The sequence below is a fragment of the Alligator mississippiensis genome, chromosome 3 (genome assembly GCF_030867095.1).
Source record: "Alligator mississippiensis isolate rAllMis1 chromosome 3, rAllMis1, whole genome shotgun sequence".
Lineage (NCBI taxonomy): Eukaryota > Metazoa > Chordata > Crocodylia > Alligatoridae > Alligator > Alligator mississippiensis.
The window spans coordinates 146281892-146298652 of NC_081826.1; the positions used below are offsets into that span (position 1 = coordinate 146281892).

Genomic DNA, 16761 nt, shown 5'->3' on the forward strand with positions numbered 1-16761 from the left:
GGTGTGGATGCTGGAGTGGGTACTACATGCAGTGCAGTCTGGCTAGAACAGAACCAGCGCTGCATGCCACGGCTGACCTGGCGGGACTGCGTTACATACAGCACTTGCTCTGGGATGCGCACTGAATGCTGTGTTGACAGGCACCCCAAGCAGTGCAGAGTGGATGGAACGAGCAATGCATTTAATTACAGTCCCAGAGCTGCTGCAATGGCCACTGTCTGCAGCTTGGCTGCTGCTCTGTGTGGACTGCACTGCATGCAGCACCTGGTCCAACTACTCCAGGATTGGAGCTGCATTGTGGGGGGCAGTGGGGGAGCAATCTGGCCCGAAGGCTATCCCATGTCACTCATCCAGCCTATGGGGCCTGGTGAGTTTGACATCCCTGCTTTAGAAGCATCTGCATAGGCCACAGACAGACAGACGTTCATTTCCACAGACAAGAATTTCTATGACATTCTGCTCTGGTCTAACCCAGAGCCATGCAGAGGTAAGACAGGGACATTCTGTTGCTGCACAAGTATGTCCCCCTCCTACCAGTCAGCTGTCTGGCAGCAGAGGGGGCCCATTCTCCTGGTGGGAGAACCTGTTTTTGAAGTGTTTCCCCTCCAGAAACAAATTCGCCCAAACATCAGCTGAGTGGTGGGCAGGGAAGGGGTGGAAGTTTTCAGGCCAGGGTCCCCACAGGGGGTCCCTTACAGTCTACCCAGACTATTAGGGAGCCAGTGCTCTCCCTCTCCTGGAGGGAAGGAGAGCAGAGAACTGTGGGATATCAGGTGTCCTCCACATCCTGGAGAAGCACGCTGCTGCTCAAGTTAGATCAGGAGGAGGGAAGTGTTCCTCATAGGTATTCAATCTTGCTTCTTGAGGAAGAAACAGTTTCTTGTGCTGGAGAAAAGCTTATCTCCTGACACAAGTGTAATGTCTGTTTATGGCCTGAGAGAACTGTTGTCACTGATTACCAGCTAGTTCAGTTTGGTCTAAAGAGCAGGTCCATAATATGCAGCAGTGTACAAGTACTAATTTCTTAGTTTCTTTTAGGTCTCAAGTCTAAAGCCAAATTTTTAAACCTTTAACTTAGAAAAAATAAGCACTGAAGGGGGACAAACATCTTACTACTTTTGTGTCACAGCTACCCTCATACTTACCTTCCAACTTCCATAGGCTGCCAGCCCTATTCACAGCAGTGAAAAGTTACTTGGGCTGCTAAAGGCTGACAGCAAATAAAATCATATTTCACTGTGAGATGGGCAAGTCCAGTAGATCCTGTGTTATATTATGAATAGTTTAAAAACCCATCAAGAAACACACTCACTTCACAATAGAAGATCTTTTTCTCAGGCTCGGGTTCAGCATCCTCGGGTTTCGCGTCCCCTTCCTTAGTGGCGCTCATTTTGTGAAAGTGGTTCACAGCACTTTAAGAAATGAAAAACGCATCGTTTGCTTACCATGCTCATTTACCAGCTGACCACTATCAGCGAAAGAGTACCACCCCGCTCAGGGCGGCTTGATCCGCGCTTCACAAGCTGCAAGCGCGCAAGGGACCCTCACTGAGGACCCGGGCTGTGCGTCCACACTCGCAGCCACAGCCAGCTGGCGCCTCGCTTGGCACAACCGTGTCATCTTCCCGCCTCCCCGCAACCCCGGGGCAGGCCGGCGGGAGAACAACGACCCGGCACGGCGTGCCTGCACTGGCCCCGCACTCCGCCTGAGCCCAGCTTTTCGACCCAGCGCCCGCCGAGAGAAGAAGGGGACAGTAAGAGGCGCCCGCGCGGCTCACCGCTACTCTAACCGCCGCCGCTCCCCCGTGGACGTCTCTACTTCCGGGCACCCGACCCCGCGCGTCACTTCCGCTCTCAGATCCCCGCCAAGCCCCAATGCCAGTGGGCGGAAGGAAGAGCTCTCCGCTTGGGGGGGGGGGGGGCGTAGCTGCGCGCGCACTCGCAGGGAGGGGGCGGGACTACCGCTCTGACTTATGGGCTCGGCGCTAGCGGGCACGAGACCACACGAGGGGCTGCTATGCGGATTGCGCCATTGTCCCTTCGTCCGCCGTCCCGCGCGGGAGACACAGAGTTCGTGCCTGGCGGCGTTTCAGCTTCATTGATAGTAAAGAGCTCAGAGTGGGCGAGAATATGATGATACACATTGTGCCATACACACACACACACAATAATAATACTTGAGGCAGCTCACTAGTGCAGCACATGCACAACCCGAGTCGCTCTCAGAGAGTCTGAACCGGCTTTCGGGTCCGGTCAGCCCTTCCTGGCGCGGGCTGGCCTCCAAGTGAAGAAAATGCTTCAACTTGGCTGACTTCATGCCCCAGTGCCATCCAGTGAGCCATATAAAATAAGACAACGACCTTATTTGCATACTTAGGTTGGATATTTTTTCAGGGTACATTAGTTTGTCAGCAAATACAATAATGTTGAGGTTCAAGTCTGCCCTGCACGCGGGCACGGCCTCTCCAGAATGGCTGGCTGGAACACTAGTCCCATCCCACCAGGCAATGGACCCTGGCTGAGTGTGATCTGGGCCCCTAGTAGTAGTATCACATTTACCAAATGATGCCCCCTCCCTTTGTTTTATTTTTCCCTACTGATCTGGGTGCAGGGTTTGGTTTGTTTTAGTCATACACTTGAGGCTCTAGGGCCAGTGTGCCAACCAATGTGCCGCGGCACAAAAGTGTGCAGTCAGAAATGAACCGGCGTGCCGCAGAATTTTGCCATGGCAACGAGCTACAATAGGCATAAGGATGGGGGATGCCTTAACAGGTGTGCCATGGAAAATTATTAAATGTAAGCGAGCTTTGGGCTAGAAAAGGTTGGGAAGCACTGTTCTAGAGCAGAAGTGATCAACCTTTTGGCCCCGTGGGCACAGGGCCCATCCGTGGGCTGCATGTGGCACTATGCCCTCCTACCCCTTGTGTGCCAGGGTTTGGTCCTAGGGGCTCAGAGCCACCCGCCCACATGCTGGGATGGGGCTCCTGAGCCACCTCCTCCCAGCCTCCTGCACAGGGATGGGGCCCTGGAGCTGCCCCCAACCAGCTCTGCAGGCTGCAGTTGGGTACCAGATCCAGCATGCAGAGCCCAGGGTGCCCCATGAATCTGAAGAGTTGGCAGCAGGGGAGATTCGCCACTGGTCTCCCACCAATAAGTTTCTGGACCCATGGAGAGTAGGGTTACCAACTCTGTTTGAATCTATTCCAGGAGGTTTCCGGATCACCAATGTGCCTGCAACACGCGACATAAACGTGCCCTCATGCTTGCGTATATCTGTTACGGATTACAGTGTGTGGACTTTATGTCAGGAAAGCAAATGCACATTACTATTCCATTTTAAAAAATCCACTGGACTACTATATAAATCAGATTCAGCATAATAATGTCACCTGACAGATAATGAATGCCCTACCATTTATCTCCCAGGTGACTCAGCAGTCTCCTGGAGATTTCTATCTAATTCCTGGAGACTTCAGGGCAATCCCAGAGGGGTCACAACACTGATGGAGAGTCCTTCAGACCAGATGACACAGTGCTGTAGGCTAGAGGTTGAGCATGCTGCTCTAGAGAGACAAACATCCCAGCGTACTTCGTACTGATTACACAGGAATTAGGAAACAGATGTTCAGCTATCCACGGACAGATCGCAGGGTTAGAAACGTACTGTGCCTTGTTGCAGGTAACAGCTGTTTTGCCTTTTGCTAAAGAGCGACCCTGATATGGATATGGACAGATGAAACCTAAATAGCTAAAACTCACACCAACTGACTTTTACCCTCAATTCTTTCAGGGATTATTCTGCACCTGCTTGGGTGAAGTTACCCTGCCTTCAGTGGTGTGCGTCAGTGTGCTACTTTTACGTGCTGATCTGTTCAGGGCCTGAGCAAAATATTTCATTACTCAACCAAGATATATATGTAAGTGTATTTAAACGGCTTATGTTTCTTTAGGATGGCACAAATAAAAAAAATTAAAAAAAAATCTAATAATGGACGCTGGTCATCCATGCACAGTCCTTTAAAAAGCTTTATATAATCAAATAACGCAGTTACACAGTAAAAAAAATAGTTGTAACAAGAACGATATTACATGGAAGCAAGAGACAGAATACTTATAAATACAGGTTTTGTCTATACTTCAGTGAGCTTGTTGCTGTTGTTATACTGAAGAAGAGTTTGCTGGTATAGCTCCAAGGGAAACAGCTTATATGAGCTTTTTCTTGATAATAAGTAGTTCCTTCAACAGAATACATTTCAAAATGACTTTTTGATTGGTATAACTTAGTGTGGATCCAGTTTTTAAGTGACATAACTATATTGATCAGGGGTGGGGGTATTGCATCCCTTAACAAAATTAAACCAATAAAACTTTTATGAATGAAGTCCTTGCCCCTGATTAGGTCCCCTGGACAGTAAAATTGTACAAATACATAATTGCAGGTATAGATCAGGCCAGAGTCAATTAAGTGAGAGGTATAAAGAGGCAGGTTCAGATAGTGGCTGTTACAGAAGGCACATGTATCAAGCACTAACTAGGATTATGTGAAGGTATAGAAAAATGACCAGTTTTAGGCATGTGGGTGGAATAGAGGAGGAAGTATCTGAAGAAGAGGTCATAAGAAATGCTGTAACATATCCTGGAGGGAAACAGCATAGCAGTTTTGAAGGAACTGAGATAAAGTAGGAGGCCAGTGCAGTTGTTTGAGGTGTGAATTAATCTGCTGTGTATTTTTAAGATGTGAAATGGCAGCTAGCAAAATGTTACACCTGATGGAATCTGTGGATAAAGAAAAGTTGCAGTAAAAGTTGTAAAATATTTACGGCACAGAGCAGAATTTCAGTAGAAAGTTAAGACGGACGCTGTCCCAAAGACAGTGATGTACAGATTTGCAGAAAACAGATGAAATAGGAGAGCTCCGAGTAGAGGATGATGCCAAATTTGGGGAAGAGTAGAAGCCATAGAAGACTGGAACAGCAAACACCGAGAGCACTGAGGTTAAGGATGCTCTTCTTTCCCTGAGAAAGTTATTCCCTCTGATATTTAGCTAAAAGAACCTGAGGTGACAAGGACCTTTACTTAATAAATCCATAGTGTGAAGAGAGCCACTGAAGGTGCCCTTTATATGTATAGTCAGCATAAAGTTTACAGCCACAGCATTATCTACATGTGAAAGGATCCGCCATCATTTTGTTTGTTAGTTTCCTTTCTGTTCCATGCCATTTTGACACCAGAAATACTTCCTTCCCCATATGAGAACCAATATTTATAATCACAGTCCTTGACAAGGAATTCTTTTCAATTTGTTTTGATTTGGAGATGATATAATCCATTTGTAAGGTAGACAGAGTGAAAGTTGATCATAAAGCCACCACAAGGCCTGTATCCTGAAGCCTGCTTCTCATTCTGCTAAAACCTCAAGTTTCCATTTTTATTATTATTGTATTCTTCTGTTTGGTGTGTGACGTACAGGCCTGCCTTTTGTTACCAAGTTTCAGGAATTCAGCCTCTCCCATAAGAACTTGGGTCCTATCCTTTGATCTTCTATTTGAATGCTGAAAAAATCAGTTAACAGGTGCAGTGCTACTTTTGCTCCAGATTGTTAGACTGCATGTTCAGAGAAAGTACAATGAAGAGATGTATTTATGATTTTGTCTACAGCAAAGATCCTCCTCAATTTCAATCATTTGCATCTGTGTGGACCCCCAATGTAAATAGGCAGTTACTATTTGCAGTGGACAAGTTTGCATTGGCACTTCAAGCTTAAAAAGCTGCTTCGGTACAAAGCATGGTTTACACTGATTTATCTTCTCTGGATTACAGGTTTGCAGAAATGCAGCTATTCTGGACCTAGCCATCAGTGACTGAAACTAAGGCTCAAATGCTCACTGGGCATGTCGACATGTGCTATTACTTTACATGAATAAACTGTGGAGCTTATTGTTCCACAGTTTATTGCTCCTGGGTGTGCCTTTAAACATGCACTCAGGAGCAATTAACTCCAGAGCAATAAACTCTGCAGTTTATTCATGCACAGAACATGGAGCTGGGTCTGAACAGCCCCAGAAGGTGGTGGGGGAGGGGGCAGGGGTCAGCTTGCCAACCTCAGGCTGCTCCCTTTCACTCAGAATGCTGCAGATTGGCTGGCTGGGGCATAAGGGAGCTTCAGTGCATGGCTAGCTGGCAGGCAGCCCCTGCACTGAATCATCTTTGTGCCCTAGCCAGTTAGGGCTGCATCTACATGTGCATGTTTGCAGAGTGGTTTTGTTTTTTACCCTGCAGCAGGATAGTACTTGTATTTACAAGTGTAGTGCTGTGGAGTAAATTGGTCTACTCCAGCCTAATAGAAGCCATATGTGTAGCCAGGTGTGTAGAGGCAGAGATGCTTACTGTGCAGCTAATTAGTCTACTGCACAGTAAACATCTCATGTAGACATGCCCACCGAAGACAAGGACTAAATCAGAAGCACTCTCATTTAATAGGAGATTCTGCTTAGGTACAGACACACCTCCGGACCATTCTGGCTCATTATACCTTCCAGACCCAGAAAACTCAAAACTGAAGAAGGTAATTCCTTTGCCTCTAGCTGCTCTGGATAGGTTTTGACTAATGGAGTTCAGGAACTAACATCAGACAAAGACAAAATAGAAAGGATCACATACACAGTTGGTAAAAGAAGAGATCTATTAGCCAAAGTTCATAATCTAATTATGTCAGTCAATATTTTCCTAGCTGTTTCAGATCAGATCTTATTACACCTATCAACTGTCCAAGTATGATCTTATTTTCCCCTCCTTGAGTCCCTGAAAAAGAATATCTAGGCATTTACTTTTGTAATGTGCCTTCCATATTACCCTTGAGATGTTGTCACAAAAGCAATGAAGATGACTCACCCACTTTCTGCATCAAAACCTTTTCAGGCACTCAGGCTAGATAGAATAAAACCACAATTAAACATGGGAGTGCCACCTTTACCTGGTAGGTGGAATAGGCTCTCATCCTTCCTATTTAATAACTTTTTTGACTGCCCTCATAATAAATACAAAAGGAACCTCTTGTGCACATTATGAACTCACTATGGATCAAAGATAAACTCATTTGACAGGAAACACCTTAACCCTTGTGCTCTAAACAGCAGTGTGCACTTGCCAGAAATATTGCTTCTTCGGTGATTGAACTAAGATAAGTCATGACTAACAGAAGAAAACAGCATAGTTTAAAACTGCTGCATAAAAAGTGTTGTTTAATTAAAGATAAGCCATGACTGCTCTGCCTTCCATGCTGTTTCCTAATCAAAGGTGTCATTAAATCATAGAAGTTTTAAGCTTCTACTTTTTTTTTTTTTAAATCAAGTGCAGTAGCTCAATAAGAGAAAAGCATAGTGTCAGAAGACAACCTTTTTGGAGGGACAATTCTGCATTTGATAAATATGCACATGTAAGCAGGTTACTCACCCAGCTTCCTTATCTAGGCTGGCCAGCTTTAAGTTTAGGCTCTACAAACTATTTGTATTTCTTTCAGAGAGGCTTCCCAATAACAATAAGCAAATCAGCACAAGTCAGGGTGCACAAGCAAATAACCCTAACCCTACTCCTTTCCTTCAGGCTGTAGACAAGGAAGAAAAGTCTCTCTAGCTCTGAGCTCCTACCCAGCACTATAACCTATCCTCTCTATTCCCTCTTGCTCTATGTTCCTGGAGCTCTCATTTACAAGTCATCAGTTACAGCTGGATCCTAGCCTTCTAGCCAGACACAGTTATCTGCTAAGGACCTACAGCTGGGTTTCAGTGTAACTTACTCAGTATGCTGGGAATCATGTTCCTACATTAAAATCAAACGTACACCCAACTGATGGATTTTAATTAGTTTTCACTATTTGCCCCCATCATTTGCAAATGGTGCTGCACACCAGATGTTGGTGAGTTTACAGGATCTTGGCTTGCTAGCTGTTTGTTTATCATTGCCCATGGTGGGTATGAGAAGTCAATCTCTTCCTAGACTCAATTTATTAAAAGATTGTTGGATGTGTGTGAAGACTGAGATTAGAAGGGATTCCAAGATAAACACCATTTCAATCTGTGAGATACCTGCTAATAGTTTAGCAGCGAAGACAGTACAGCAAAATCAAGATGTGTGGATTTAACATGGATTCATCCTCCTTTAGATCAAAGAGAAGCCAAAAATGATAGCCTACTTAAATGTATACGGTCAGACACTCCCCCATTAGTAGTGTTTCCGGCTATCTTCCTGGCTTTTTTGCAGGTAAATTAGATTGGTTTAGATTCCTTATACCAGGCTTGGTCTACACTTAAAAAGTTACACTGTCATAGCAGTATATATATAGCAGTAAAGTTATACTGGCATGGTTGCGGGGCTGGGGAGAGGAATCACACTTTCTAATCCAAACAACCATGCCAGTAGAAGCCTTTGTGGAGATGCAGTTAGAATAGCTTATTTTACTTGAGTAAGTCACTCAATACAGCAAAGAACCCTTTTGCCACTATAAACTGCATCTCCAACGGAACTGGTTTAGTTCTAAATTAGTTAAAAGTAGCTTCCAGATGGGAATGGCAGTGTTTTACCCTTGCTTTATATAGCAGTAAATTACCACAGAAGGTGTAGTGTAGAACAGTGCAAGCAAGCCAATCTAAGGGAGTCTAAAATGAGATGGTAATCACAGTCCTGTGAATAAATTACATGTGGACAGACCCGAAAGGTCCTGTAGACCACCCCTGATTTCAATAAGTCTCTACATGGATGAAGTTTTCCCCTTTGAAATAAAGCAGTGAGCTTGGGACTGTAATTAATAGAACATTAACACTGAGCTACCCAGGCAGAGGTGGGCATAGGTGCCAACTATGTAAGGCCCGCCCCCAGGGAGAGAGTAGGGTGACCACCCATCCCTAATTGGACAGGACAGTCCTGAAATGGGAACATCAAGTCTCTGTCCCAGGCTGCATGACTCCAGGACAGCATTTGTCCTAGATGCCCAATATCGTGAAGAGATCCAGGTTTTCTGTTCACCACAGAAAAACATGGGAAATTGCGGGTTTCCCCTTGCAGGCTGGCAGAGTTCCAGCCTGGAATGGGGCTGCAGGGAGCAGGACACAGGGGGTACCATGTGCATCTGTACACATGCACATGGCCAGAAATAGAGCCCCAGGCAGTGGTAGAAAGCAGCTTCCCCAGCTGCCTGGAGGTAAGTTGGGGGGGGGCAGATCAAGGCCCCCACACTGAAGGAGGAAGAGGGGCAGGGACTGGGCCTGGAGGCGTTGCCCAGCCAGGTGATGCATGGCACCTGGGCAAGGAGTGAGACACAACCACAGGCAGCTCATCCAGGGGGCAGGGGATTCTCCCTGCCACTGCACACACTCCTAGGAAGGTGGGGGGGCACATGCCCCCCAGATTTGTTTGTGGAGTGGAGGTGGATGCAGGCTGCCTGCCCTGCTGCCCTCCCCCTAAGAGCCCTGTGCAAGCCATGCTGCCATGACAAGGTGCCCCCTGCCTGCCTCAAAGCCATGGGGGTGATGGTATAGTGATGGTGGTGTGGCCAGCACTGGGCTCCTGGGGGGAGGGCAGCAGGGTGGGGAGCCCTCTGCTTAGCTCAGCTTGGCTCTGCTTTGGCTGTGCTGCCAGCAGGTGAGGGAGAGGGCAATCATCTTAGCCCCCTGGAAAAATAAAAGTCAGCATCTGTGGAGGTGGGAATTACATCTTTGAATTAACTCTGAAGGGGGTCTGATACAGTATTGCAGTTACTGGTTACAGTATTAGGACAATAGTATCATGAATTAATCTTTCCTGAGTAAGGGGCAACAAATAATTGCGCTGTTTAAGGAACAGAACAGGGACAGACTCAAAGAACATCAGATCCCTGAAGCCTGCTCTCTGCCTCACCTCACCCTATTTTACCTGGTCTTCAGGTATCCCACATATGGCACTAAAGGGCACACAGAGAAAATTACAATCCCTCCTATTACTGACTCATAGATATCAACATTAAAATACTATAATTAGTTGTAACACTTGAAATAAGAAAACATTTACTATAAGCTTTATAAAAACATATATATATTTAAGCATTTTCTTAATAACGTAGCTTCTATACACTTAAAAGTGATGTAAAATCGAAATAGTGCAATTTAATAACAAGGGTTAGTGCAGGACTCAAATAACAAACCAGACATTGTAAATTATATTATGTTGTTTTTCAATACATAGCTCAGCACTCCACTTTGGAAGAGATATAAGATACCATTTTCAAAGGCACTAAAGTTGACTTGGCACATCTAGGGTGCAGAAAGAAATGACATTTGTTTCACAATCAGACCCTTGAAATTCCTCTAAGCCATGTACAATAAGAAGAGCACAGCTGTAGAGCCCTCTGATTGTGTGACAAATTAATCCTCATTGTATGAGGGTTCAAATTAAGCTGCTCCTAAGTGGACAGACATAATTAATTTCTGTCTGTTCTAGCTGCAGCACAGCAAGCTGCAGCTGATGTCTCTGGATGGGAGCAGGAGAAAGCAGGGAGGGGATGCGAGCCGAGCCCCTCCCCTCACAGAAGGGACCTTCCTCCCCTGCCTTCTCTCCTCTCCCATCCAGAGACAGCAACCAAGCTGTGGGGAAGGGGCGGAGCCAGGGAAAGACAGTCTCTTTCTGGATAAGCTCCAAATTGGAGCCAATCTTCCACCTTCCCTACCTAACTGCTAATGTTTGTTGGATTGGAGGGATCTGTCTAACTCATGGCAATTTCTATGAATTGCCATGAATTAGATCCAAGAGCTGCGCTTCTGTCTGCACCCTTACATGAGACGTTTACTGCAGAGCTGCCTAATTAGCTCTGCAGTAAAATCTCAGCATCCACACATGCAGCCCTATTAGGCCACAGTAAGCTAATTAACTCCACCATAGGTTAGTACTTGTAAATATAAATTCCATCCTATGGTGGTGTTCTTTACTGCGCAGCAATGCGTGTATGGATGATGACAGGGCTGGCTGCGGCACAAGGATGCTTCAGTGTAGGGGCTGCCTGCTAGCTAGTCCTGCGCTGGAGCACCCTCATGCTCCAGCCAGCCCCTCTGCAGGACCTTGAACAGGGTCAAAGCAGCCTGGCTGCCTGGGCTGCTCCAACTCAGCTAAGAGTGCTGTGGTCCCAGATGCACATGTAAATGTGGTGCCCAGGAGCAATAAACTTTGGCACGATATGCACTGGAGTTTATTGCATATCATTCATTTCATATGTAGACGTGCCCTCAGGGGCCTGAGGTTAATATGTGGTTACTATGTGGCAAGCTCTTTTTAAAATAAGCCTTAGGTGCTTTTGAAAATGTTATCATTAGTCTCTTTAAAGCTAGCATGGGACCTGGTTGTGAAGTCAGATAGTAGTAAGCTGTATAATGTTCTGCTATTAGCTAAAGGAATATCTTGAAATTAAAATAACATTTCTATCTGAAACTATTTTTACAACTGTTATGAGTACCCAAGAAAAAAATAATAGAAAATATTTTTCTTTTTTAGTTTATGCACTTAACAGAGTTTTGTGTGTCAGTCTCTCCCATGTATTATTGGATAATTTCAATTAGCAACAGAGATGAATATTTTTAAAAATAGGAAAGTAAGGTGGGTAAAGCAAACATTGACAGGGAAACTAAAGAAATAGCATTGTGTTTGAAATAATATGTTACTTTTTTTTTAGTTATTTTATTTTAAGGGGTTGATCCCTTTAGATACAAGCAAGAGCTTCTTAAATAAAAGTATCTGATTAGCTTACTTGAGGCAAAGGTCCGAGTAACACTTTTAAGTGAAGTAACTAAAAACAAGCATGCAAGATTTGCAAGCTAAAATCTCAGTCCCATTTAAACCAATAGTTTTATCACCGCTTTTCACAAAGTCAATATTTCTTCCAATAAATCTATGTAATATGCAGCAAAAGTAGAGTGACCATATGCCCCATTTGCACAGAGACAATCCTGTTTTAAACACCTGTCCCAGGCATCCTGTTGGTTTCTTCATATGAATGCTTTAGATCCATTTTCAGAAGCTTCCCCTGAGAGGAGAAGGAGAGGTTTCAGTAAACCAGACATAAGTGTTAATTTAAAGCAGGCAGGTCAAAGATACAGCCCACAAGCTGGACTTGGCCCACAAAGCCACTTCTTCTGGCACCTGGTGCTGGCCCCGGGTCTTGAGTTGACTCACACACTGCACTGGAGCTGAACTGGCTTTGCACACAGGACCAGAGACACCCATTTCAAATGGCGTCTGCTCTGGGACCCATGCTACACATGGCACCTCTCTGCGGCCAGTCTGGGACCTCTCCCACATGCCAAGTCCATTGCCTGCTCTAGCTGGTCTAGGGCTATCTTGCAAGCAGCAGCTGCTGCAGCCAGTCCAGACCTTTGACTCACTCAGGGAACTGATGGGCAGGATCCCCTGGGAGGTCAGGCTGAAGGATAAAGGAGTCCAGGAGAGCTGGTTGTATTTTAAAGAAACCTTACTGAGAGTGCACGGACAAAACATTCCAATTTGCAGGAAGAATAGCAAGTATGGTAGAAGACCAGCTTGGCTTAGCAGGGAAGTCTTCAGTGAGCTAAAACATAAGAAGGAAGCTTAAAAGGAGTGGAAACTTGAATAAATGACTAGGGAGGAGTATAAGAGCATTGCTTGGGCATGCAAGGATGAAGTCAAGAAGGCCAAAGTGCAAGTGGAGCTGCAGCTAGCAAGGTACATGAAGGGTAACAAGAAGGTTTACAAATAGGTCAGCAACAAGAGGAAGGTCAGGGACAGTGTGGGTTCCTTACTGAGTGGGGTAGGGAACTTAGTGACAGATGATGCAGAAAAGGCTAAAGTACTCATTGTCTTTTTCACCTCAGTCTTCACAGGCAAGGTCAGATTCCAGACTATGGCACCTGGCAGGATGGTTTGGGGAGGAGATGGGCAGCCAACAGTGGCAAAAGAACAGGTTAAGGGCTTTTTAGAAAAGCTGGACACGTACAAGTCAATGGGCTGAAAGTAATGCCCGCAAGGGTACTGATGGAGTCGCCTGATGTGATTGCAGAGCCAATGGCCTTCATTTTTGAAAACCTGTGGTAGTTGAGAGAGGTCCCAGACAACTGAAAAAGGGAAAATATAGTGCCTGTCTTTATAAAAGGGAAGAAGGAGGATCCAAGGAACTACTGATCAGTCAGCCCCATCTCAGTCCCTGGAAAAATCATGGAGCAGATCCTCAAGGAATCAATTTCTAAGCACTTGAAGGAGAAGATGTTTAGGAACAGTTGGTGTGGCTTCACCAAGGGCAAGCCATACCTGACCAACCTGATTGCCTTCTATGATGAGATGATTCGCTCTATGGATGCGGGGAGAGCAGTGGATGTGATATACCTTGACTTTAGCAAGGCTTTCAATATGGTCTCGCACAACATTACCGCGAACAAGCTAAGGAAGTATGGGTTGAATGAATGGACTCTAAGGGGGATAGAAAATTGGCTGAATTGTTGGGCTCAAAGGGTAGTAATCAATGGCTCGATGTCTAGTTGGCAGGCAGCATCAAGTAGAGTGCCCCAGAGGTCAGCCCTGGGGCTGGTTTTGTTCAATATCTTCATTCACCTACCACCCCTTCCAGCTCAAGCTGGGCAAACCCCAGCCCAGAGCTCCCTCCCTTCCCTTCTCCCTGCCCCCATCCTGCAGACATCATCAGAGTTGGGAAGGGGAGGGGGCGGGGCTAGGGGAGAGAGGCTGCAGACAGGCAGCTCCTCCGGGATGGACTCTGAAGTGGAGCTCGATTCTCTGCCCCCCAACCCAATAGCAAATATCTATTGGGTCGGGGGGGGGGGGTCTAAATCATGGTGCTTTCTATGAAGTGCCATGAGTTAGAGCAGGGAGTTGCACTTCTGTCAATGTCCATGATCACCCTTTTCGAATAGTAGCTTTTGTCTACCTGAAGTTTAGTTGAAAAGAGGATGGAGCTAGACTGTTCTCAGTGGTGGCAGATGACAGAACAAGGAGAAATGATCTCAAGTTTCAGCAAGGGAAGTTTAGGTTAGATATTAGGAAAAACATTCTTACTAGGAGGATAGTAAAACACTTGAACAGGTTACCCAGAGAGGTGGTGGAATCTCCATCCTTGGAGGTTTTTAAGACTCAGCTAAAAAAAGCTTTGGTTGGGATGATCTAGTTGGGGATGGTCCTGCTTTGAGCAGGGGGTTGGACTAGATGACCTCTTGAGGTCCCTTCCAACCCTAATTCTCTACGATTCTGTGTTTCTATGACTTGTGCTGCACGTGGCACCTGCCCTAGACCAGCTGGAGTGGGTGCTTCATGTGACTTATATTCTGGATTGGCCAGAGCAGGCATTGCATCAGGGGAGAGGGGGATCTTTGGGCCCAATCCAGCCCATGGCACTAGCTCCATGCCATTCATTCAGGCTGTGCACCAGTTCTGTGCCACCTACCTGGCCCACAGGCCAGGTGAGTTTGACACCCCTTATTTTAAAAAAACCTCTATGATGCTCAGGACAGGTGTCTCACAATCCTCATTGCCACCCAGCTCACTACTGCATTCCACTCTGCAACCCCTTTTCCCCCATGTCTCCCCAGCTCACACACTTGCTCTGTTAAAACCAGAGCTTGGATACATCTTGCTGGAGAGTAGGAGGGAGGGGAGCCTGTCCCATTTTGAGATTCAAGATACATAGTGACCTAAACAAAGAAAAAGGTAGACCTTATAAACAATTGCAGAGATATAGAAAATGAGAGAAAACATAAAACAGATTGACAGAAACACTGGCATTAGGGCTGATAATTACTTTGCAATGTCTAGTTTTACTTCACTTCATTTCCAAGAGTCCTTAAAAAGATTATATTAATTTTAAAGCTTTTCCTTTTGGTTTTTAATTTTAGTGACTCACATAATCCAATAGGAAGAGAAACTAGAACTTCTTCTTGCTTTTTGTGTTGTAAATATTCCATGTACTATACAATCTACTGTAAGAATGTACATTCTGTTGGTTTATGAGACACAGGATCTAGTAAAGTGTTTTCAGGGAGGATCACCTGTACTCCATTCTGGCCATTATCAGACAAGGATGGAGAATCCAAGGGCTCACGCTTGATACTTTGAACCAAGCAGGGATTTTTAAGATGACACTGCATTTTAAAAATCTGGTTGTTCTGTCCTTCTTCTTCTCTTGTACTAGGGCTATAGAACTGTGTGTAGCATCCTGTATATGGCATGTCGTGCATGCTTTCCAAACATGCAGAGTTCGGGAGGCAAAATGACATCACCTCTTTGTTACAAAACCCTTTACAAGGCCTGTTTATGTTGAGATTGTTAGTATGATTTGTTACAATGCATTGCCAACTATGTGATGTGCCAACATAGTGCTTTGGCTTTTGACAAAGAGAAAGCTGCTCACTGAGATCTAGTTCTGTTTTAAGGTGCACCTTGTTAGGGTAACTAATCAGCTGTTTTCTCACTGTGCCTTTCTCATCCATCCAGACTTGATTTTGTGATGCCGTGTGGTTGTCAGCTACACTTTCAGAATCAGAATCATATTCAGTCTTAATAGGTATCTCTGGAGAAAATGTTGTATCAAACAGAGTTTCTGGGGATATTAATGAATGCTGCAATTTCATACGCTCTGTATTGTAGTTCTCCGTTTTTAGCTGCTGTAAGCCTGAATAAGACTGGCAATTTTCTGTGCTACCCCAGTGGGAAGGACAGGTTGTTGCTAAATTTAAAAAGCTTTGGTCTCTGCTATAGAACGGTCTGACTATTCTGTTTGGACATGAATTGCACTGATTTATGGAACAAGAACTTGATGAGTTCCTTAAAGTCCAAACGCTGTTTGTGTTATAGTTGTTTTGGACACCTGAAAGTAACATATCAGCATTCAGAGGGTCCTCTTGCAGAAAACCCTTGTCATTTGTACTAGGCTCAAACTTCACTTTTATGTTATCCTGTTCATTTTTTAGTGTTGTCCAATTGATATGCTTCATCTGTCCCACAGCTTCAATGGCACAATTATAGGTAAGAGCTTCCCGGTTTCCTTTCAAACAGGTGACGTTGCTTGGTATCTTCAGGTGCTCATCTTCTTCTCTATCAATAACAGCACAAAAAGTCAGTCAGCTAGCTGAATGCTTCTGAAATATTATCTGATACATACAGAATACATGATAGGATGGGTATGGGATGAAAATGTCATTGAAATGTGTTAGAAGTAATTTGCATGTTTCAAAACAAACTATTAAGCTTGTTATTAGCACATATTCTATATATATTATATACACACAGAATAAATGCCACGCCATCTGTATGTGGTGCTATTTCATTGAAACTACTGTATGCTTGCTTTCTTCTATTCCATTTTTGCACACATTTAACCATTACCTTAAAATTATTTTACCAGTAAATATTATCGTGACTACCTTATACATTTATTTATCTGTATTAAAACACTACTACATATTACTTTGGGTTATAAAGTGAGTTAATTAGCTCAGTACTTGTTAATGTCTATTTAAGAGTATGGCCTCAACATGCAAGTATGAGGATCCCCAGTAGAGGGAGTTCGCACTGTTAAGATAAAGAAAAGATCTGTACAACAAACATCGATTAAAGAAAAGAAAAACATATAATTAGTTTTGGTCTAAAAGCATTAATGTGGTGTACCCCCCTAATAAATATTATTATAGTTAGTAATTCTTTGAATGGAATCGACCCAAGGTGTGTTTCTTACAGAAGTAAATTCTCAGGAGAAAGGGCAAACTGA

General features: G+C 44.7%; 2 protein-coding genes across 3 annotated transcripts in view; both read right to left on the minus strand.

Moving 5' to 3' along the window:
* Window positions 1-1859, minus strand: part of LOC102559927 (uncharacterized) — a 43612-nt gene extending 41753 nt beyond the window's left edge. Inside the window, exons 1-2 of the mRNA XM_006264731.4 lie at window positions 1778-1859; window positions 1313-1412 (exon numbers count right to left, since the gene is read on the minus strand). Of these exons, the coding sequence (XP_006264793.2) occupies window positions 1313-1390 (78 nt within the window). The 5' untranslated portion in view covers window positions 1391-1412; window positions 1778-1859. The remainder of the gene's footprint in view (window positions 1-1312; window positions 1413-1777) is intronic.
* Window positions 1860-10042: 8183 nt separating this feature from the next.
* Window positions 10043-16761, minus strand: part of AHRR (aryl hydrocarbon receptor repressor) — a 148865-nt gene continuing 142146 nt past the window's right edge. For both annotated transcript variants that reach the window (XM_059724479.1, XM_019491139.2), the window contains one exon: window positions 10043-16088. In XM_059724479.1, coding sequence (XP_059580462.1) covers window positions 14972-16088 — 1117 coding nt within the window. In that variant the 3' untranslated portion in view covers window positions 10043-14971. The remainder of the gene's footprint in view (window positions 16089-16761) is intronic.